The sequence below is a fragment of the Salvia splendens genome, chromosome 1 (genome assembly GCF_004379255.2).
Source record: "Salvia splendens isolate huo1 chromosome 1, SspV2, whole genome shotgun sequence".
Lineage (NCBI taxonomy): Eukaryota > Viridiplantae > Streptophyta > Magnoliopsida > Lamiales > Lamiaceae > Salvia > Salvia splendens.
In genome coordinates, this window is record NC_056032.1 from 46052073 (window position 1) to 46076248 (window position 24176).

Sequence of the window (24176 nt, forward strand, 5' to 3'; positions counted from 1 at the left end):
TAATCAATTATTCCTACTAAAATTGAGATAACATGTGTAAATTTAAAATTTTCAATAAATTTGATAAAATCACAAAAGTTGTTTGTTTGTTGAGAACTTTAATGAAATTAAATGAATCAAGAAAACTTGTTTGTTTAATATTCATGTGGCTGTATTATGGCATTTAAACATACACATAGGTGCTCTTTACTAAGAGCATGCGCCGTGCCATTGGCATGACGGGTACCCTGCTCACCGCCGTGCTCTTGCCAACGGCACGGCCCTGCTCTTAGCTAAGAGCACCGCCGTGCCAATGGCAAGAGCACTAGCAGCGACGTGCATGCTCTGATTGGCCGTTGGTTTATCATTTATTTATTTATTTATTTTTAATTCAAAAAAATATGAAAATTCAGATTTAATAAAAAAAATATTTTTCCACTTCCCAATAAAATATATCCATTTTTTTCACACTTTTAATTTATTTTTTTCATTATTTTTATTCCAAAATCCACACTTTTGTCTATATATACCTCCATTTCAACACAAAAAATCACACTACACCAAACAACTCTCTCAACCTCAATTTTTAGGATTTTAATTATGTAATTTTTAATTTTTAAAATTTTAATTATGTAATTTTTAAATTTTTAGTAATTTGTAATAGTATTTCGGATATTTTTAATGCATTTTAATATTGTGGAAATGTTTTTAGTAATTGAAGTATTTAAATTGAATAATAGAATGGTGGGACCCTTGAGCATACTCTTGCGGAAGAGCATGAATGTGGGTGTGCGGAAGAGCATGGATGTAAGTGTTGTACTCTTGCATAAGAGCAGAGAGTAAAAGTGGATCCGGGCCCACTTCCATGGCAAGAGCATGGACGTGGATGCTCTTATAATCATAATATTACGTAACAGTCAATTTTTCACCCAACCGATAATAATTTTTGGCAGCTTTTTAATTATATTGCTAATACATTAGTTTCTTTAGTTATATATCTAGAAAAAATAAAACATAAAAATACATTCTTCAGACTCTATACATGGTTCTCAACAATAATTTTAATTATTAAAATATGTAATTTAACCGAATTTAAAATTTGTATTGTTTTGACAATATTTTTTATTTCCTTTCTTTCCTTTCGCATAAGCTATTTTAATCGTGAAAGTTAAGGAAATTCAAAAAAGTTGAAAGAAGCTTCTTAACCTTGAAAGACGCCACTCAATTATCAATATTTCCCTTCAAATATTCTCAACCTAATAACACTTTTTCTCATCTCATCACATATTTTTACAATATGTTGATGGATTTTTTCCCCACATTCTTGATCATTTTCCAAATCCTCTTACATTACATTCTAAAAGTTACCCCATTTGAGTTGAATTATCGTACAATTTTCATTTTTGGGGACTCAAATTCGGACACTGGTGGGCTGGCTGCTGAAATAGCTTTTCCGATCGGCCCGCCTCATGGACAAACGTTCTTCCAGAAGCCGGCCGGCCGCTTGTGTGACGGTCGCCTCGCCACTGATTTTCTCAGTAAGTTTCATCATTTTGTCGATATATATAAAAAGTTGATTCAAGTGTAAGGACATGCTTGACAAACTGGTAATGACTGGATATAGATACTTATATGTAGGGGTATCAAAATGGATACCAGGAATTGGATACCCGATATCCAAACCCGAAATATCGGGTAATTGGATACCCAATACCCGATTTTTCGGGTTTCGGGATCGGGTTCGGTATAGGATTTTTGGATTATTGGGTATCGGGTATACCCAAATTACCCAAATTACCCGATGTTTTTAATTTTTTTTAAATTTAATAAATTATGTATCTATTTTATTATTTAAAAAATCAAATGTACTCCTGAAATCCTTCACTCTTAAGTCACATTTAGGATTAAGGTATAAATTGTGATGTTTATTATGGATGAATGATATAAATTTTTTATTTCTAATAATTAGTAGTAATTTTTTTTAGCTTAAACTCGAACTACTTCAAGTTTGTATCAAATTCGAACTACAAGTTTGTATTTCTAAAATTTTGTAGTTAATCTTCTTAAAAAAATAATTTAAAAAAATATTTAAAAAATCCACAATCGGGACTGGATACCCGAAATAATTTTTGGATCGGGTATCGGGTATTAGATTTTGGAAAATTCGGGATCAGGTACCTGAAATTTTTGGATCGGGTATCCGCGGATACCCGATTTGACAGGCCTACTTATATGACTAAGTGTTTGGTATCATAGTTAACCTATCATGTAAGCATGTGGTATCCCTCTATGGCTCATCCAAGCCCGCAGTTTTTTTCCTCAAAATATAAGGATATGTATCTCACAAATTTTGTCGGATAGTATTTCTGCATCATTTCTTGTCTACTAAACAACAACGAAAAAACCCTTATTTGAGCTTATCTTGACACAAAACCCGCATATCTTATCTTACTTTGTAAATCTTCTTATATCTCATCTTTCTTATCAAACGAGCCAAGTGTGTTAGCCTAGTGATAGAATGGTTAATATTGGAGACTAAATGCATCCAATTCAAGTTCACGGGAAGTGGACTTAATTTCTGTTTATTCAAGAAAATTTGGTAACATTTGAAAAACGCCAAATTTTTTTGTTTATTTATCTATTAAAAGGAAAAGGCTACACATTCAAATAGACTGTGTTAATATGGAATTAAGACTAAATATCAGCATAAAGTCACAAATAAGTTAATGGGCCATTAATTACCACAATTATTAACAAGGTTTATAGCGATTACAATTTACCTTTTTTCAACTATGCTATAATCATATTTTTGAGGTTGTTTAGTGTTTTAGAATAACCGATCTAGTGTTATATGATATTCATTCTATGATCACAAAATTATCACTATATCATTACAAGACAACCAATACTATACAGTTTCATAATTTATACTCGTCCCACAAGAATATGCACTCTTTTATTTTTAGTCTGTTTCACAAGAGTATTATATGTACTTTCTAATTTTGAAAACTCTTTTATCTAATGAGGTGAGTCTCATTCTCCACTAACAATAATTTAATTACTTTTTCTTTTTATATCTCTCGTACTTTGTCAATTTTGCATTAAAACTCATGCACAACCAAAAGTTCGTACTCTTGTGAAACAGAAGGATTAATAATCATTATATAACTAAAAAATTATCAGTATAGTGTTACCGTTAACGGTATATACGTTGTGTAGTGGATGCAATGAGATTGCCATTCATGTGCCCATACCTTGACTCAATTGGTGCACCAAATTTCAAAAGTGGGTGCAATTTCGCAACCGGTGGCTCTACTATTCTCCCTGCCAAAGCCAATGCCATTAGCCCTTTCTCCCTCAACATTCAAGTGGATCAGTTCATCAGATTCAAAGCTCGAGTTCTTGATTTAATATCTAAGGGTACTCTCTCAATTTCAACAATATATATTCAAATATATTTATTTTTTTTAGAATAATAATTTTTGATGGTGGGCTTTTTCCAGACAAGAATTTGCGAAAATTTGTGCCTTCATCACATGACTTTGGAGAGGGTCTATACATGTTGGACATAGGCCAAAACGACATGGATGGGGCATTTGGTTTCATGTCCCAAGACCAAGTTTTTGCCCTAATCCCAACTATCTTGTCCGAATTTCGATTTAGAATAAAGGTTATACACGTATTTCATTATATTGTGGTTTTGCATATCAACTTTAAAATATGTGCGTGAATATTGAAAAAATATTGTTCCGTTACGATTTTAAAATCAATCAAGATTATGTCTTTGGCATGGCTCGTGACTTACTTGTGCGACACTTTCGTACGTCAGCTAGAATGATATCACATTGTAGGAAACGACGATATCACATTGTAGGAAATGAAATGAAATTGTATTATTAAATTTAGTATAAAACGACAACGTTTCGTTACCTATAATGTGATATCGTTTTGGTTGGCGTCGGAAAGTGTCACACAAGTAAGTCATGAGCCATGCCAGCGACATAATATGTCTTGATTGGTTTTAAAATTATAATAGATTAATATTTTTTCAATATTTGCGCACATATTTTAAAGTTGATATACAAAATCAGGATTACATAAAAGTTTAGTGATTATAAACAAATACTCCTACGAAAAGTTTGGCATAGTTGAATTTTGCAGAAATTGTACAGTGAAGGAGCTAGAAACTTCTGGATACATAACACATGACCCTTAGGTTGTTTGCCAAGAATTATAGCTAAATTTGGGCAAGATGAATCAAAATTGGACAAATTAAAATGCGTGGATTCACACAACCAAGCTGCAAGGCTTTTTAACTTGCAACTCCAAACCCTTTGTGCCGAGTTCCAACAAGAGTTCCCAGAAGCTAAGGTCACGTACGTCGATATTTACGCCATAAAATCCGACCTCATTGCAAATTATTCTCAATACGGTAATGAATCTAGATTGTATGCCCGTTTCATGCGTTAACAAGTGTTGTGAGGAGCGCAGGGCGAACTTATGCATATTTCTTAAACATTTAGGGTTGAATGAAATTTTATAGACTTCAATATTCTACATTATTAATTAATTTATTTCATGAATGTCAAAAGATCATTAATTAGAGATGAAAATGATAGACCTTTGAGAATTAAAGACATAATGTCAAATGGCATACGTGGTTTCAAATAGCTTCACGCCACTATTAATTAGCTTTGAGAATATAAAAAGATATAATTATGTGTAAATGTTATTCAATTTATCTAAAAATTCATCTTGTATTACTGTTTTGGTTCGTCCCTCAAAATCAATCTAGCTACTTCTATTTCTAGATTTCTTTTCACCGCACATAACATTACGTGCCATACTATTTCAAATATTTTTTCTCTTATCTCTCGAACTGTACCAATTTCACATTAAAACATGTGTCGTTCCAAAAGTCTTGACCCAACCAACTCGGTGTGATGCTAGTTGCGCCCCATAACAATACCGATTGATATTACTATGCAGGTTTCAAGGAAGGTTTAGGAGTTTGTTGTGGATATGGTGGGTTGCCATTGAACTATGATAGTAGGGTTATGTGTGGGCAGAGTGTGGTGTTGAATTGTAGTGTTGTGAAGGGAGAAGCATGCACCAACACAACTCAGTATGTTAATTGGGATGGAAATCACAATACCGAAGCTGCTAATCACTACATTGCTTCCAAAATTCTCACCGGAAACTACCTCGTTCCACCGCCACCGCCGAAGTCTACTTCATACTTTTCCCTTCTAACTAGGTAAAATAAACCACATAATAAATATTACCGCCTATGTTTGCTATTAAATGTTTCATCTGGGATCGGCACGAATGTGATGAAAATGGATGAAAAAAATTGTGAAATGTATCTCATTTTTATTTATTAGTACTAGTTTCGTGAATAAAAGGAGTTTAGTGGAATATATTACTAAGTATAATAAAAGTAAAATAAGATAGACATATAATAATGGTTATTCTAAAATGATAACACGGGATATTTAATGGCGGACAAATTAAGAGGGTATTTCTCATTTTCCACAATGCACGTATTGAATTTTAATTTATTGAATTTTAATTTATTTCATTTCATTTTTACTATGTTGTGCATGTTTATGCACTAGTCACCACTTCCTCAACCATTCGAGTTAATAAAAATAAAATAAGAATGGCTTCCTCAAAAAAACGATGTATGCCTATGGGGAACAACGCTTTATTTGTTTTAATGCGTAAATCTTGTGTATGGGTATAGTTTTCAATTAAAAAAAAAACTTATTTTCGTTGAGATAAACTTCTGCCCTCGAATTTGCTCGTGATATCTTTCTCACTATTCATGTATCTGATATTTTATTCGTTAATTATTTTTTTATTATATATAACTTGTAGTAATTGTTTATATCTATATTAAAATTATATGCAAATAATTGAAAATTATGGATTCCGTTAAAGTTAAAAAGGTTTAATTTAATGTATGTGTTTTATTGGGCTTATTATTGTCTTATCTACGATATAAGTAATGGGTCTACGAGTATAAACTTGGTAAAAATCATTTATGTAATTAATGTTATGCTGTATTCTGACCTTTTCAAGTTTTTGTGGGTCAACAAAACTAATATTTACCCAGACTATAATAAGGCCCAACTTCTACTTTTTATTGTTAAATAAAATGCATGAAATTAGGTCTTCAAATCTATAATTCGTGTGCCCTCTTAGCTCAACTATAAAGCTATCATGAAAATTATACCGACGAAACCAATATTAATATGGTCTATATATCGATATGAATAATATTCATAAATATAATTTTGTTGTCACAGAGGTAAGATTAGGCTGCGAAGTGTAGTTTTTACAAGTTAAATATGAGTATATAAAAAAAATGCGGTAACAAATGATAAAAATAACCACGATTGAAATAGCAATTTATTTTCTCCCCACTTACTAGTATCGGATATAGACAAATAATGGTTGTATTTAATTTATTTGGCATGGACTAAGATATCAAGCAAAAAAAAAACGTAAACTTTACTATATTTATGAGAGATTTAAATATATCACACTTTTTAATAATCAAACTTATGGATATTACACTTAGTGTAAGTTATAACTTCTCTCTTCATGTCCGTTTCATTATATTTGAGTTGGATTCTTTACATTTATCCATATTATTGTAAAAGGAAAATGGCTCCAATTAATTCATTTATCTTTATAACAAAATTTAATATACTTATTTGTCTTATTTTATGTTTTTTAGTTCAATTATTTAATCTTTTTTGTACTTTATCGGCTCTTCACTTGTGTGTGTTATTCTCTTTTCGCCTAATTCACTAAACATTTAGTATTTTTTTAATCTTGATGCCCAAAACAATTGTGTCAATTGTAATGGGATGGAAGAAATATTAGTATTATTTAACAATTTCACAACTATTTGTTAGCTCCAAAAAAGGAATATAATGCGTGTTATATACAGAGTAAAATTAATATATAAATGAGATTCACATTTATTCTCAACACACATTTCATAGACTTGTTGGAAAAAAACTCATATCACTGTTATATATTCCTTCTTTTCGCAAAAAATAATCTTGATAGCGAACGATGCAAGTTTTAATATAAAATTTGATCAATTGATAGAAAATATAGAAGAAATAGTTAAAAATTATTAGTAAAAATGAGACATGTCTTATTAAAGGTAAAAACTTATTATAACAAAATAGTGATTAAGTTTAATTAACCGACTAAAATGGAAAAATGTTTCATGGGTGGGGAATATAAATAATGAAAAGTCATGATATGGTGTATTTTCTTTGTAATACTATCCACCCGTGACTCAACTTTATTATTATCATCCTTATGAGTTATGACACTCATATGACCAAATAATTCTTCACTTAATTCCAAATTTGTTTAACTCAATAACCCACTCAATATTCCCATTAAATCCAATTAATTACACATCATTCACCAACAACCATAACCAATCACATGTCACCAGCCACAAATTAAATGTTAGAAAAGTTAGTAAATAAATGTATCACTACTAAAGCTGAGTAAGAATCATATGTTTTCATTATCATTTAAAAAGAATAAAACAATAACCCTCTAAATCCAGTTCTGTACACCTAAGCGAACCATGTGCTCCCTCACACCAGATCCCTTCTCCCAACGCGGTACCGTACAACACTCTCAACGCCATGTACAACACTGCAATCCGTTGAAAAATTCCCGCCATCGCACGACCCAATTAAAAAATTCCAGCTGTCGCCCACTACTATGTTTTTTTCCAACGCAGCAGCTCCTGTCTCGACCACTTGTGGGACCTGTCGAGCTTCCTGGATAAAGCAACCAGCACCTGCCACGTGGCGTCACCCTCCTCCACCGTGTCTCCGAACAGCAGGGCCTTCCTCACCCGTGGGTCCCACAGGTTCCGCTGGATCGCCGTCAGGTTCGTCGCCGCCACGTGCTCAAGCATGCCGCCGAGCTTGTCCACGTCGGCCTCCGCCACCGTGAGGCTGATGTCCGCCCACCGCACGGCATCGGGGAACGGCAGCCGGATCCCGTCCGCTATGATCACAGGGACGCAACCGAGCGCGACGGACTCGACCAGCCTCGGGCTCCACGGGGCCCACCCGAGCGGGCAAAGGCAGAACTTGGCCCGCGCAATCTCTGACTGGTACCCGGCAAACCTATGCCGCCGAAGATAGAACCGGCCGTCGTTGCCATACCTCCGCAGTATCGCAGTGCGCACACGCCTGTCAAAGAAGGGACATTTGCGTCATTTTCAATAAACATACTAATATTAGTTTACGAGGAGCGATATAATATTAACTTTTCTTAAATTGCTAATTTCTATCTCATCAACATAGAATTTTAAAATATCAATACGATCACATTAAAATGTCAATACAAATTTGTGTTGATATTATAAATATCAATGTCAACAGTGAGTATATTAAAATATCAACTAAGTTTATGTTCACATTTCAATATCATCGTATTGATATTTTTAATACACTACATTAATACGGTTAGCACTTAGCATCTTTAAAAAGTTAGCAACGGATCATAATTCTGAATCTACGTAAATTGCCTTCAGAATCAGAAATTTGAACAAATTATGGTCAGTCTCAAATTAAAATAGTTCAAAATACTTAATAAATTTGGATTTTACTATTTGGAACTTTATATTATTCTTACTAATTTTTAAAAATAAAAAACCAGAATACTCGTAGTAGTTTTTGTATTTTGCTAGTAAAAAGAAGTCATCGTTTTCATTTACTTGCTGTAGAATCGACCGCTGACATTCTTAGGGTGGACCTCCATCTTCCCCCTGAAAAATGCAAAAATGTCGCGGCGTCCATTGACCGGCGACGACTTCAGCGTGGCGTCAACACTCTCCGCCGAAATATACGGCGGCACCACCACATGCTCCACCTCCTGGCAAGGATGCTCACCTTTCACCCCAAACGTCTGCAAAATTATTGAATTCCTCAAAATTTCCGGCACCCCCTCCGATTTCGCCCTATCCTCCTTCAAATTTCCCCCAAATAATCAGTCAAAATCGATATATACACAGTTAGCAGTGTACATGATTTAGATAGACTTAGCAATACCATGGTGTGAAAGCATGAGCCGAAATCGTGAGAGGCGATGAAGACGTGATCGGAGCCGCGAGAGCGGTTCCAGAAGGGGAACTGCGACGAAACGTGTTCAATCGCGGCGGCGATGAGGGAGCGGGCATGGCCGATCGCGGGGAAGCCGTTGACCTCGCTGAAATTGCACGACACGTAAACAGGGACGAAGAAAAAGTCCGCCTGCCGCGGCTCGAGCGTCCGCGCCTCGCAGCTCATCAGCGCGCGGTGGATCGCCACCTCCGCCGCGAACAGGTGGCTGCTGCACCGCTCGCCGCCGCTTCTCCTCAGCCAATCGCGGTTGAACTTCGCCGGCAGATCGTAGACGTAGATTCTCATCCCGTTGAATTTAAAATCTGATTGATTGAAAAAAATTAATCGCTAATTGAGAATTCTAGTTGATTAATTAAGGTTAGTGAGCGATTAATTTACCTAGGGCGGAGGAATCGAGGCGGTTTTCCGCCATGAGAGCGAGGGAGGGTTTGGAGCGGGAGATGGTGGTGGTGGAGATGGTGGAGGGTTTGTGGCGGGTGATGATGAAGGAGGAGAGGAAATAGAGTGAGATTGAGAGGATGATGGCATGTTTGAAGCATTTATAGCGTGAATTGTTGTTTTTGGTGTGGAAAAGCTTCATTTCAGCATGGAATGATGCTTTCTTCTTTGTCTTCTTCGTCTTCTTCGTCTCCATGGAGAGAGAGAGAGTTGGTTTAATGGGGCTTTCTGTATTAGGTTTTGAGTTGAAGTGTGAACTAAGAAAACAGGGGATGAGCGATTGAGTAAGGATTTGTTGAGAGTTCGTTTTTTGCTTCAACAAACATTGTTACTCTTACTACTAATGAATGATGAGTTTATGGATTTGTTTGGTTTCATTTAAATGGAACAGATAGATATCGAAACTAAGAAATTTTATGTAATATTGTGATTTCTACGGTGTTAGTTACGTACTGATATCTTTTTATATTTCATTTATCTTTTATTATTTGTTACTCGTATTATTTAATTATTTTTTAGTATAAAATTGCTATTACTATTTCATTTGCTGCTATTAGTTATAGCGTCTCCAAACGGAGAAGTGAACTAATATAACTACCATATTTACCATTTTTTTCATAAAAAATCATTCTTTTGGAGGAGAGATATTTGAGAATGTTTTATACTTTTTCTCATTTTGATGAGGTATCTTTATCTTCCCATCAATGGATAGATAAAATCTTATAACTACCATATTTGCTTTCTTTTCATTAAAAACTCTTCTCCAATGGGAGAAGTATTTGAGAAGGTGTTAGAACATCCTTAACGCTAAGGGGCTGGCCCGCACCTGGGTCCCGGCCCGCTTCACCAGCGATGGAGGAGAGGAAGTTCCGGCCCAGGCCGGTCCCGGGGCCACAGTTGCAGCCTGAGGACGCGCCCGGGGTCCGGCCTGACCGGCGTTGGAGGTGCTCTTTTTCAGGTCCTGAGCCCCAATTTCAGGTTTCTTTTGCATTTGGAAGAGGAAGGAGGGGGATGGGGAGAGGAAGGAGGGGGCGACGATTTTTGGTTTCTTTTGCATTTGCACCCCCAATTTTCTCATTTTTTTGTTGCATTTTGAAGAATGATGAAGAGGGGCGAGAGGAAGGGGAAGAAGAGTACTTTTTTTTTTCATTTTTTATGTTCTAATTTAATATTTTAGTTTATAATTTATTATTTTTTAATTAAAAATGAATTTCTGGTGTTATAATTGTTCAACGTTTTTTATTTTACGTGTAAAATAGATGGTAAATTGTGAATAGTGCAATTTAATAGTTGTGGCCCGGGATGAGGCCTGCAGGATTAGAGCAGTTGTGGTCTGGGACTCAAATTTAGGGGAATGATGACGTGGAGGGGACTTTGGGCCTGAATTGGGGACGGGGTTAAGGATGCTCTTACACTTTATATTTTTTAATACATTTTGTTCTATTATTTTATTTTTAAAAATAATTTATGTTTTTATATATCTTTTTCCTTTGGAATGTGTTATTTTTTAAAATGATATATTTCGCTTTTTAAGAAGATAAATAAATAATATACCTTTTCTATATATCTTCTCCCCTAAGAGATGCTTTTATCCCATTTGAGATTGATACTAATACGAATTTTTTAAAATGTAAAATCATATTGGTGAAAAAAGTTTGATAAGTAGAGGTTAATTTTTAGATATTTGTTTATGATGACAGATCACTTTAAAATACTCATAAAAAATTAAATGCCAGTATAATGACAGATATCTTAAAATGAAAAAAATAAAAATTAATGGCGGATGGAGTGAGTGTTCATCTAGTCATATACAAGGTAAATGACTTGACGTAATTTATAATGGTAACTCATCATTATATTTTAGTAAAATTAAAACGCTAGTTACGAGTAAGGACCAATCATTATTAGCCAATAAGCATCCATTACTATGTTTTCATTATTAGCCATAGGGTTGAGAATTTAAATTTCAAATATCATACAAAATTTGGTGGTTTTAAATACTCGACTGTCGAATTAAATACTCAAATAGTTTCACGAATATGAATACAAATCGAATACAGTGACTTTTCACTTCAATTCCCTAATTTATTAGAACTATTCATATTAATTTCCTTCTTACAATTAAATAAAGGGGGTATGGTATAGGTTAGTGAGTATCCGCTAATTAAATGAGATCTGAATTTTAAAAAATATGGATAACAATTAGCTAGAATTTTTTTTACTACTTTTTTGTGTCTCTTTGATTTGGTATCTTGGATCTCCTTTGGCTGCCGAGCAGGGCCGTCCCGACAAAATCAGAGACTCTGTGCAAAAATCTAAAATGAGGCCTACCACTATAGAAAAAAGACAATGTATTTTAAAGCTATATGATAATTAAAGAAAAAAAGACAATGCATTTTAAAGAAATATACTATAGAAAAAAAGACAAATTGATGCGTTTGCGCTGCTCCCAATCGCAATGGCCGACGATGGCAGGCGCTGCAGAAGCGATCAACGATGGCTCTGGTGAGCTGGTCCCTGTTGCGGCGTTTGTTGATGGGGAACACCGAACACGAACAGGCGGCTCTCAGGTCTACGATCGGGAAAAGAAACCGATCAGAATTGGAGTCACGGTGCTAGAAAAAGGCCAGGGCGTTGCTATACAAGAGAAATAGCTTTGTTGGGCTGAAAAAATAGGAATACATGTATATGAGCTGAAATATTTCAGAGGCCCCTGAAAATTGGGGGCCATGTGCGGTTGCACAGGCCGCACGGGCCAAGGGACGGGCCTGCTGCCAAGTTTGCAAGTTTGTGTAATTTTATTTCCGACGAAAATAAATTGAGGGGTATTTTCGTCCAAAAAAAAAGTCGTCACAAAAACTATCATTGTGCTAATATAGATATGGATCTCCAGTGGGCCCAACTAAATGGTTTAAAATTTGGCTAAAGCCAGCTACAACTGATTAAGAAATGGAGTAAGATAAGTACCAGAATATTAACGATATTTTCTATTTTATTTCATATTAAGAGAAAAAATAAAAGACGATAAATACAAAAAAAATGTAGTGGCAGTCCTTTTACCGTAGAGTTTAAGCAACAATAACACACAACATTATCTCAATATTATTATTCTTTTTCGTTATTTATTATGTATGATTTAATTTGTGATGCTAATTAACGGATTGTGGAATTTGTCGTATCAAACTCAAATTCACACGCGTCGTTGTTCATGTTGCTTATTTAATTAGTGATGGTATGATGTGACACTCTTTGTTTTTATGTGATAGATTAGGTTGTCTTTTTATAATTAATCTGATTAATTAAGACATTTACTTACTAAATGAGCTTCGTAACACATGTCAATAAAGAAAACAAAGTCGGTTATTTGATTCAGTTCTACCCATATGATGCCTCTATAATTAGATTCCCTCCAAATAAAGTGTTCGGTTTCCAACTACAATAATATAAATTTAATTAAATATGATACTAAGAGTTCTTTTTACCATTTCGATTCTGATGTGAAATCAATTTTACTTTTACGGTAAAAAGGGATAAATGAGTACTTTCTATGTTTCTACTAAATCGAATCAATACAGTATTTTTTTTTGAGATGTTCCAACTAAATTAAGTTATTTAATTTTTTTATATAAAACAAAACATAAAATATCATATCACTATTACTTTATTTCACCACATTTATTTTTCTCTTCTACTCTTTTGTCTCATACGAGTATACACTTTTGGTTAAACACAAATTTTAATGCATAACTAGGAAAGTAAGAGAGAAAAAGAAATAATAATTAAAATATTGTTAATGGATAATTAGTCTCACTTCATTAAAGATAGAGTGAACTACATAAATGGTATCTAATCTTTCACTTTTGCACATAAATTGTACCTGATCTTCATTTTATACTCCGTGACAAAAATAATCTCAGATACCAAACGTGTGATTTTTTAGTTATGGAGGATATTTTTGGAAATTTCAATTAAATAGTACTCCCGCCGTCCCCAAAGAATATGCACTTTGGGTTTGACACGAGTTTTAATATAAAATTGGTAAAGTAAGAGAGATAGAAAGAATAAGTAATTAAAGTATTGTTAGTGGAGAATGAGTCTCATCTCGTTATAGAGAAAAGACTTTCCAAAATTAGAAAGTACATATTCTTGTGAGACAGACTAAAAGGAAAGAGTGCATATTCTTGTGGGACGGGGGAGTATCAAACATGTGAATTTTTTTCTTCCTCTCTTATTTCTCTTCTTCTTCTTTAGTTTCTTCTTCTTTCTTTTTTCTTCGTTTTCTTCCTAGTTTAGTACTCCCTCCGTCCCGCACTACTCGCACGTTTCCTTTTGGGCACAGAGATTAAGGAATGAGTGATAGACAAAGTCAACAAATACGGCTGTAGGTATAAATTGTTACTAAAAATGGAAAGAGTGCAAATAAATTGGGACGCCCAGAAAGGAAATAAGTGCAAGTAGTGCGGGACGGAGGGAGTATTTTATCTTACTTTCTTCTTTTCTTTTTTCTCCTTAGTTTATGTTTCCTCTTTTTTTCTTTTGTCTTCTTTCCTCTTATTTCTTTTTAGTGTTTTATACATATATCTAACTGCATTCATAATATAAATCAAGAACAAAACATCTAATTAAATCAATTATTTAAAGCAATTAAATTAATTCAATATTTTTTATTAAATTATTTTATGCTCATTATAGGGTTGAAACACCTAACAAAAAATATTCAAAACTCTTTATATAATTATGAATATCACAATTCTAATTTTTTAATAAAACTATATTGATTAATTATTAAATTAATATAATAATAATAATTATTATTATATAATATTATATAATTCATAGTTTAAATAATTATACTATAATTATTTATTAATTACTAGTACTAGTTTTTAGTATTATAACAATAATATTATTATAATAATTAAATATAATTATAATTAATTAAGTATATTTGAATGATATTAAAAAATAAATTAATTATTAATTTATAACATCAAAATAATAATATTAATATTGATTAATGATAATTATATAAAGAGTGAAGAGAATGAGATAAGATATTATAATAGTATCACTTTTGATACTTGTTTTGTGTATGCCCAAAATATCGTCTATGACACAAATGGAAAAATGTATTTGTTTAGAGGACATTTTGGGGTGAAAATCGCATCAGGTATAAAAAATGTGATTTATAGGTACCAAAAACGATATAAAAGAACATGTATTATTCATGTGTAAAAGTAAAAGATCAGGTATCATTTACGTAATTCACTCTTAAAGATAAAAAAAAGTTTCTAAAATTAGAAAGTGTATATTTTTGTAGGATAAATTAAAAAGGAAAGAGTACATATTCTTGTATGACAGATGACAGAGGGAGTATTTTATTTTATATAATCAAGTCAACATAATATCATAATCTCTATGCCCAAAATTTGTACCTCAACTTAATTGAGACGGATGGAGTAATTAATTTTTATATAAAGGAAATAACACGGCTATAATAAGAAATCCAAAATAAATATTACTCAACTTTAATAAAATTGACAAAGTATTTTTTACTTCCTCCATCACATTTCAATAGGCCGTTATATAAAACTGAAATTCGATACATAATTAACACTCAAATAAAACATTTTATGTACACCATGTGTCATTCGAACCGCTTGAATTATCTAGCCTCATTACCTTATTATTTATTAATAGTAATATTTACAGTATATATTTAACCTTTGAAAATAACCTCACTATTTGTTAACTTCTCCCACGTATTTATAAATTATTCATTTTTTTAGCATGTGACAATGAAGTATTTTATACGATCATATTTTAGCATTATAATATAGTAACTGATTTTATAATGTATACATGATATTTATAAGAGAGGTATTTTTTAAAAATTATGAAAAACTTAAGCTATAGTAGTTTTTAATATCAAATCTAGCCATCTCGAAATTTCAGCCCATTTATTCATCAAATATAAGGGTAAACGGTTTGAGCCCATATAAAGAATTAAAGGATCTTAATCACGGGCCGGGTTCGGACTCTTTAACTGACCCGGCCCATTACCCTTCATATTCCTTATATTGGCGCTCACAATTTTCAATCCGCCGGCGCCAATTTCACAACTGCGCATTGAGAGAGAAGAGATTGAAGAGAGAGAAAACGCAGTGAGCATATCTGTCCCTCTCAGAGAGAAGAAACGACTGGCGGAGGCTTGTGGTCCGCTTGATTTTGAGTTTGAACAGCCGATTCAGTTTTCCCCTGCTCCGCCGAAGAAAAGGTATAACCACTTTCCCCCATATTTCTCTCGTTTATACTCTCTCCGTTGCTTGATTTTGGTGCTCTACTACCATCTCGATCTGTGTATGTGTTTACGAGTAGATTACTAATTGTTGGTGACAAAATTGTAACGAGAACTTTGATCGCCGCGTTCTATTGTAAAATTAGGTTTTATTAGGCACGCACATTGATATTATAATATGAAGTAAAAAAATGGGGAGAATGCTTCCTTTTGTTAATTTTGTTCAGATTATGACTAAAATTTTAGTAGTTCCGTGCGGTTTTATGTTCTCTTCAATGGACACTATTGTATCTAACTGATTTGCATTTACTACACGAGAAGTTGATTATCACAAAATTTTATTGAATCACCTTAAATAGGTGTGTTGTTATTGCTGATATTGAGCTTGCACACTTTTTAGATTATTGTTGTAATTCACTATGTTAAGATGAGAATGAATAGTTGATTAGCTCAGGTAACATTGGACTGATTATTGATGAGTAATTATTTCCAATAGTGATATTTACTTCACCAATGGGTTCAAGTGTTTTTAGATTTTCAATTTTTATGGGTTATGGCAATCTGGTTTTCAGAAGGATTTCTAGTTGCTGTTTCATCTTTACACTTATGTACGCATATAAGTTTTCTGGTAGTGTAATTCTTCTTATATTGTAGGAAGAAACTTATTGGGCTGGATGATCTCTTGCATGATATTCAGAAAGAGCAAAAGAGACTTGATGAGAAAAAAAATCAAACAAAAGAAGATACGAAAGGCTTTTGATGCAGAAGATGATGATGAGGATGCTGAAGCGGCACTACTGTCAGAATGTGTTGACGAATGCGAGAAAGAGGCATGCTCTTTTCTTTTTTATTCTGTATGCGTCTTTGCGTATATTTTTTTTGTGTGTAGACTAGTTTCCTTTTTTCCCTTCTTTTGATAGAAAAAGTAACTGTAGATACATCAAATAAATGGTGATGAACAAATGCCCTACTGGGGAATACAAGTTTTTGGAGACCAGGTACATTTTTTTAACTTGTCTGGTCCTTGTCTCCTGCTCCTAGATATTAATTTGCCTCTTGTGTGATTTGAACAAGTTTTTTAATAGGACTATTTATTTTTGTCTAACTTGAAGGAGAAGTTGCCTCAGCTGGAGCATCCAGAACTGAAGAGTACTGGTCTCATTCAGTTATTTATGGATAAGAAGATCAGTCCGTTGCTGGATTTAAACTTTGAGAAAGGTTTTACTTTCTTATCTTGTCATGAGCGAAGAAGACTTGGACTTCTGATTTTGCACTAGTTTCTGTAAAATTCTAAAATTATTAACATGGAATCAAGTTTTCTTTTGTATTGAACCTTTAAACTCAGTTATCTATCCCTTAAATCTATTGTAGGTGAAGATTTCCTTGAAGGATTGTTGGCGGATGGCTGGTTACTGCACCTTTGCGTGCCTCTGGCTGTGTTGACAAATCTATTGCAACATGGACATTTAACTTAAGTGTGTGTCATGCCAAATATAATAATATACCAAAATGTCTTTATGAATTTCTCTTATGCTCTTTTATCATGATTTTCCAGTGTTATATTAATCAAATATGAGGTTGATGCAAGCTTCCTGTGACTTCTGGTCTGCTATATTCTCAATTAGAGATAAGGTTCTTGCTGGGTTTCGACACATGCATTAATCGTATCTAATGATATAATCTCTTTTAGGTTCTAATCTTGAGGTTTGTTTACCTTTTATGATCTTAAGCAGCCAGATACTTGTAATATCAAGATTGACTGGTTACCTAGTTATTCAGATCTGAAGAGAGCTCTCCAAACATATGGCTTTTCTTTTGATTTATTTTCTAAGTCTTCAGCAGACATTCAGATGGTTTCTGCTGGTAAGCATTTCAATGCATTTAAAGTTTGAAATTTCAAGCATGGACACTTATCCTTACTTCTCTTTTCCTTTTGCTACTCAGACTTGAAAATGTTTTTTTAGTGGTAATTATATATGTGCATTATGTTTGAGAATCCGTATCAGTAGACGAGTAAAATTGTATTCCAGCTGTTGACACCTTTTCCCAATCTTTTCATAGATTCTGTAATAGCAGGACCACCGCAAAACATTCAATGTTGGATAAAGTTTGTTGGTTTCTGTTGCCAATCAAGGTATGCACATATGATGTTGCTACTTGCTAGATGAGATGTCATGCTTTCTTGAGTTAATTTTAGTCTTTTTAATGTCTGATTACATTTCTTTTTAATGAAATTGTAATAATGGAGTGCTCATTTCAGTTGGAAGAAGAAGGCAGAGTTCGGTAAGCTCGGCTTACCGAGCTGGAACTAGCCGAGAAGAAGAAGGCAGAAGAAGGAAGCTCGGCTTTGAGCTGGAACGAGCCGAGAAGGAAGAGTTCGGTTGTGAGCCGAGAAGGAGTTCGGTCTTGAGCCGAGGAAGGAGTTCGGTCTTGAGCCGAGGAAGGAGTTCGGTCTTGAGCCGAGGAAGGAGTTCGGTCTTGAGCCGAGGAAGGAGTTCGGTCTTGAACCGAGAAGGAAGAAGCAACCTAGCCGAACTAGCCGTTGGAGCAGCAGTTAGTTAGCTGAGATGTAGCGGTTATTCTTCTTGCTTTCTTGATCCTTCTTGTAGTTAGTTAGTAGCAGTTGCTACTTGATTGTAGAGCTTTAAATAGCTCACCGTGTATGTAGTTTAGAGTAGAGTTTAATCAATAAAGAGTTTTCCAGTTTCTCTCCAAGATTATCATCTTCAATACTCAAAGTGTGAGTGTGTGTGTTTCTGCATTGTGTGATCTCATACAACAGTGAGTGTGTGTGTGATCTTATTGAGTGTGTGAAAGCCTTGTGTGCGTAAATCCCAACAAGTGGCGCCGTCTATGGGAAAGGGATATTGAAGCTGATTTGCAGAGGATCAAACGGTTTCAGAGATGGCAGCAAGGCTTGATGCAGAAAAGTTCACAGGCAAGAATGATTATAGCCTGTGGAAGATGAAGATGAAGGCGGTCTTGATTCAACAAGGCTTGGCGGCAGTTCTTACAAAACCAGAGGAGAAAGGAAAGGCTCCAGTGCTTGATGATAGAGCTCAGGCAAAGATGGAGGAGATGCAGCTCAAGGCACATTCTGCAGTGATTCTGTGCCTTGGAGATAAGGTCTTGAGGGAAGTTCAAGAAGCCAAGACTGCGGTGGAGATCTTGGACAAGTTAGATGAAGTTTACTTGGCCAAATCCTTGGCTAACCGGCTGTATCTCAAGAAGAGGCTGTATGCCTATAGTTTTTCTGGAGATAGGTCCATCATTGAGCAGCTAGAGGAGTTCAACAAGATCATTGATGACCTGGGATCTGTTGATGTCAAGATTTCAGATGAGGATAAGGCCATTCTCACATTGAATGCCTTGCCTAGCTCGTATGACCAGCTAAGTGATGCAATTATCTATGGAAGAGATAAACCTATCACCTATGCAGAAGTCTATTCAGCCTTGATGGCCAAAGAACTCCAGAAGACAGCCAACAGAGGCTCTGCAAGCTCCAATGTTCAAGCTGCAGAGGCCTTGAATGTGAAGAAGTTCAAGAAGCAGAACTTCAAGAAGAAGTTTGAGGGCCCTAAACCCTCAAGTTCTGATGCTCAGAAGGAAACCAGAGCTTGCTATTGGTGCAAGAAACCTGGACATTTGAAGAAAGATTGTCATGCATGGAAGAGAAAGATGGCCTCTGAGGGACACAACCAATCTGATTGTGTGGAGAGTGCTGATCCCCCGGCTCAACTCATGAATATTAGTGACAATGGGGTCAGTCACAGGTGGATAATGGACTCGGGGTGCAGCTTCCATATGTGCCCCAATAGAAGCTGGTTTCATGATCTTCAAGAAGCATCGGGTACGGTTGTTCTTGGAAACAATCATACTTGTCAGATCAGAGGAATAGGAAAGGTAAAGCTAAGCCTACAAGATGGCTCTATAAAGATCCTAACTGGGGTGAGGTATATTCCAGAAGTGAAGAGGAATCTCATCTCATTGGGAATGCTGGAGCAGAAAGGGTTCACCATATTGATGAGTCAAGGAAAATTGTTTGTTAAATCTGGAGATGCAGTGATGATGGAGGCTGACAGAGAGCATATTCTCTATTATCTGAAGGCTAAGGCTGTTGATGGAGAAAGCAATGCAGTGTCAGATGATTCCATAATGCTATGGCACAAGAGATTGGGCCACCCAGCTGAAGGAAGCTTGAAAGAACTCATCAAGAAGGGTCTGATCTCTGGAGATTTCAACAAGATGAACCCCTGTGAGCAGTGTATACTTGGAAAGGCTAAGAAGGCACCCTATCCTATAGGTATTCACTCTTCTACAGCCCCTTTAGACTACATACATAGTGATCTTTGGGGGCCTTCACCGGTGTGTTCAATTGGTGGAGGAAAGTATTATCTAGCTATCATTGATGACTATACAAGGAAGTTGTGGGTATATATTCTTAAAGAAAAATCTGAAACACTCACAAAGTTCAAGATATGGTGTAAGGAAGTTGAGCTAGAGAAGGGTAGAAGTGTTAAATGCTTAAGGACAGACAATGGCCTAGAGTTCTTGTCTGCTGAGTTTGATCTGTTTTGTAAAGAGAAGGGTATGAAGAGGCACCGGACTGTTCCTGGTAATCCTCAGCAAAATGGTGTTGTGGAGAGGATGAATAGGACAATCCTAGAGAGGGTGAGGTGCCTACTTCTTGGTTCTGGTTTGAGCAGCAGGTTCTGAGGTGAGGCTGTGTATACAGCAGCCTATCTCATCAATAAATGCCCATCTACTGCCCTGAAATCTGAAACTCCTGATTACATGTGGTATGGAGCTCATAGTGACTACTCAAAGTACAAGGTGTTTGGGTGTGTGGCCTATGCTCATGCTAGGCAAAGCAAGCTTGAAGCTAGGGCTCTGAAATGTATTATGTTGGGGTATCAGAGGGGTGTTAAGGGGTATAGGCTCTGGTGTATTGAGCCCGGTAAGCAGAAGGTCTTGGTGAGTAGGGATGTGGTGTTCTTGGAGTATCAGATGCCATACCTGAAAGATAAGCTGGACTCCAGTGAAGATGAGGGTGATTTCTTCAAGGTGGAGCCTGTGGGGGTTGGCCTAGGAGCAGGTGGAGTTATTGACTCAGGGAGTGAGTCTGATTCAGATAAAGAAGAGGCTCCAACTCAGGGCAACCAGGCTGGTGAGTCTATATCAGACTCTATCAGAGACTATCAGCTTGCAAGGGACAGAGTTAGAAGAGAAACAAGGCCACCAACAAAGTTCTCTGATGTTGTGTATTATGCTCTGTGTGCAGCTGAAAGTATTGATGGCGCAGATCCACTCACATATAAAGAAGCTATGCAGAGTAAAGATAGAGAAAGATGGATTGAAGCCATGAATGAGGAAATAGAGTCTTTACTCAAGAACAAAACATGGATTTTGGTGGACAAATCCAAGCTGAGTACAGATGAGATTGAAAAGGGGAGAGTGAAGGTGATTAAGATTAACACCTTGCACAATCCGGCTGACATGCTAACAAAGTCTCTAGGTAGAGACAAGTTTGATCATTGCAAGAAATTGATCAATGTTTGTGCAAGAACTGAGATGAGCCCTCAGGTGGAGAATTGTAATAATGGAGTGCTCATTTCAGTTGGAAGAAGAAGGCAGAGTTCGGTAAGCTCGGCTTACCGAGCTGGAACTAGCCTGGAACTAGCCGAGAAGAAGAAGACAGAAGAAGGAAGCTCGGCTTTGAGCTGGAACGAGCCGAGAAGGAAGAGTTCGGTTGTGAGCCGAGAAGGAGTTCGGTCTTGAGCCGAGGAAGGAGTTCGGTCTTGAGCCGAGGAAGGAGTTCGGTCTTGAGCCGAGGAAGGAAGAAGCAACCTAGCCGAACTAGCCGTTGGAGCAGCAGTTAGTTAGCTGAGATGTAGCGGTTATTCTTCTTGCTTTCTTGATCCTTCTTGTAGTTAGTTAGTAGCAGTTGCTACTTGATTGTAGAGCTTTAAATAGCTCACCGTGTATGTAGTTTAGAGTAGAGTTTAATCAATAAAGAGTTTTCCAGTTTCTCTCCAAGATTATCATCTTCAATACTCAAAGTGTGAGTGTGTGTGTTTCTGCATTGTGTGATCTCATACAACAGTGAGTGTGTGTGTGATCTTATTGAGTGTGTGAAAGCCTTGTGTGCGTAAATCCCAACAGAAATATTATGCAAATAATGAACCTCTATCTCACATATACTACGAATAAACATGTATTTGCAGGGATGCTGATATAATCGCCTCAACTCAAGAAGTACAAGAATTGCTGGTTATAATTATCTCTCTCTTTCTAGATCGACAACTTGTAGGACTAGCTGTTATATTGCATGAGAGCTTGCACTCATTACTTAATTCCTTCAAAGAGGAGAAGTGGCCCAACTGCTGTGATAACGTAGCAAAATCTGTTGCGTCAAGGTTATTTCCTTTTTAGACAGCCACTTTACACTACATTAAATGCGAGTCACACACCTTTACACTACACTAAATATGTGAATGCCAGAAAGTCCTGTTTACAGTCTTTTTGGAGTTATCATTTTCTTACCCGCACTCTCCCTGAATGTGATGACCGTGTTGTAGATGGCCTTGCGATATAAATTGTTTCAGAGTGGTGGAGAGAATTGAGGGAGACAATGAGAGAAGTAAGCAGCTTCGAATTGCAGTTGCACTACGATTTCTTGCAGCAATTTTAAAAAAGAAGGTAGGTACCCTCGATCCTTGCAGTTGCAATTCATCTTGTTGCTTCTGTTGCGATATATGCTAGACATCTGCTCTTATACAACAACAAAAGTACATAACTAGCCACTGGGAAAACATTGATTATTCTTGACACAGCATTTAATAGATTATGGTTTTGTGCTTAACTGCTTATTCTTTAAGTCAGCAACCTCAAAAATGACGTTTATATCCGCAGGTAAGTAGCACAGTGATGAACCTAAGGTCGCTAAATATATAAACACTAAATAAAATATATGGATAATTATTTAGTGTTGATATTAACTGTATGGATATTATATATTTTGTTAAAATTATAATTTAATAAAATAAAATAATTTAAAAACTAATTTAAAAAATAAATGATAATAATAATAATAAGATGATTAACAAACTAATTTTATTACATTAATCATTTTTAATATAGCATGAAAAACATCATAAACAAAATAGACAAATGACTGTTGCATGATAAAGCAATTAAATTTAAAATTTTATAAACTAGAACTACTATTAAAAAATGATCGTCCTTCCAATTACTGTATATTATGTGGTATATATATTATTTAGTGTTTATATATAGTGTGTCTATTATATATAGAATATGCATAAACTTTCCGTATAATAAAATGGTGTACATTATTATAGAGTGTTTCCATCTTTTATATATCTAGTTGGAATATATATTTCCATTTGTCAAAATTTTATGGATGTGACACATCAAATAGGATTGCCACCTTGATATTCCTTAACTAGGGATTTTTTTTTCGTTTGTAATATATGGTTCATTGATTTGTATGGCGTTTTAAAAGTTTACCATAGGTAAAGTAGTTATAAATAGGATTTATGTTCACTATACTATGTAGGAAGTGGCATACATGATTGGTACCAAAAAGAATACATAAATGTGATTTTTTTTCACTTTGAAAGGGTATTAAAAAGAATATCATTTCTAATTAAAAGTGTGATTTTTTCGCTTTTAAAATTTTCGTGGGACTATTTGTAACCTTTTTCTAGGAGAATATTCTCAAATTAAATAATTCAATTTTTATATTTAAATTATAATATTTTAAGAAAATAAATTTTAATTATATAAAGTTCTTATTATTAATGAGACTTATTTTTTGTTCCTTCCATACAAATTTATTAAATACTCTATCCTCCACAAATTAATGTGTTATTTTACTAGTTTAAGACATCCACGATTTAAAATTTCATTTTTTTTTTCATTTTGGTAAGTGAACCCAAATTTATGAAGATCTAGATACACATAAATACAAATGATATAAATAGAAGGAATTTAAAAAATATAATACTGTAATACCCCGACTTTTCTACCCTTTTTATTTGTTCTCGAAAGGACGTTGTTTACGCATCTGAAAATTTTTAGCCTTTATTTCTTTTGTCGAGAGAAGTATTTAATTTTTTTGGGGTCTATAACAATTATTCTTTTCCTATCCCAATTTATTTATTCACAAGCCAAATTCTTTTTGGAACTATTTCAGCCCAATTTTGGAGAAGACCAAGTCAGGTTTTATTTCATCAATTTTGAGCCCTTCTCTGCTCTCTTTT

The 24176-nt window shown here is 34.9% G+C and overlaps 3 protein-coding genes and 1 pseudogene across 3 annotated transcripts; 3 read left to right on the forward strand and 1 right to left on the reverse strand.

Annotated features, from left to right (window-relative positions):
* Positions 1–1276: 1276 nt before the first annotated feature.
* On the forward strand, positions 1277–5253 carry LOC121792696 (annotated as a pseudogene).
* A 2264-nt stretch (positions 5254–7517) lies between these two features.
* Positions 7518–9986, reverse strand: LOC121755982 (probable glucuronoxylan glucuronosyltransferase IRX7). Its single transcript, XM_042151440.1, has 4 exons — positions 9534–9986; positions 9084–9457; positions 8750–9000; positions 7518–8222 (listed from the first exon to the last, which is right to left on the reverse strand). Exons 1-4 carry the CDS (start codon positions 9787–9789, stop codon positions 7742–7744), a joined length of 1362 nt encoding a protein of 453 aa, XP_042007374.1. The 5' UTR covers positions 9790–9986; the 3' UTR covers positions 7518–7741.
* Positions 9987–15710: 5724 nt separating this feature from the next.
* On the forward strand, positions 15711–18209 carry LOC121802299. Its single transcript, XM_042201940.1, has 7 exons — positions 15711–15870; positions 16589–16721; positions 16827–16889; positions 17004–17109; positions 17263–17754; positions 17953–18025; positions 18152–18209. Exons 2-5 carry the CDS (start codon positions 16608–16610, stop codon positions 17364–17366), a joined length of 387 nt encoding a protein of 128 aa, XP_042057874.1. The 5' UTR covers positions 15711–15870; positions 16589–16607; the 3' UTR covers positions 17367–17754; positions 17953–18025; positions 18152–18209.
* Positions 17464–22719, forward strand: LOC121792705. Its single transcript, XM_042190757.1, has 6 exons — positions 17464–17523; positions 17625–17754; positions 17953–18025; positions 22116–22307; positions 22497–22590; positions 22654–22719. Exons 1-6 carry the CDS (start codon positions 17464–17466, stop codon positions 22717–22719), a joined length of 615 nt encoding a protein of 204 aa, XP_042046691.1.
* Positions 22720–24176: the final 1457 nt, after the last annotated feature.

What these genes read in the sequence shown, in the direction of transcription:
- LOC121755982 (XM_042151440.1), bottom strand. Translation starts at nt 9,789, where the DNA reads ATGGAGACGAAGAAGACGAAGAAGACAAAGAAGAAAGCATCATTCCAT. An exon ending in GCTCATGCTTTCACACCATG is followed by an intron (nt 9,001 to 9,083) that starts GTATTGCTAAGT and finishes GGAAATTTGAAG; the next exon opens with GAGGATAGGGCGAAATCGGA. An exon ending in AGCGGTCGATTCTACAGCAA is followed by an intron (nt 8,223 to 8,749) that starts GTAAATGAAAAC and finishes CTTCTTTGACAG; the next exon opens with GCGTGTGCGCACTGCGATAC.
- LOC121802299 (XM_042201940.1), top strand. Translation starts at nt 16,608, where the DNA reads ATGAGAAAAAAAATCAAACAAAAGAAGATACGAAAGGCTTTTGATGCA. An exon ending in TTGACGAATGCGAGAAAGAG is followed by an intron (nt 16,722 to 16,826) that starts GCATGCTCTTTT and finishes AAGTAACTGTAG; the next exon opens with ATACATCAAATAAATGGTGA. An exon ending in GGATTTAAACTTTGAGAAAG is followed by an intron (nt 17,110 to 17,262) that starts GTTTTACTTTCT and finishes AATCTATTGTAG; the next exon opens with GTGAAGATTTCCTTGAAGGA.
- LOC121792705 (XM_042190757.1), top strand. Translation starts at nt 17,464, where the DNA reads ATGAGGTTGATGCAAGCTTCCTGTGACTTCTGGTCTGCTATATTCTCA. An exon ending in GCAAAATCTGTTGCGTCAAG is followed by an intron (nt 22,308 to 22,496) that starts GTTATTTCCTTT and finishes AAATTGTTTCAG; the next exon opens with AGTGGTGGAGAGAATTGAGG. An exon ending in CAGCAATTTTAAAAAAGAAG is followed by an intron (nt 22,591 to 22,653) that starts GTAGGTACCCTC and finishes GATATATGCTAG; the next exon opens with ACATCTGCTCTTATACAACA.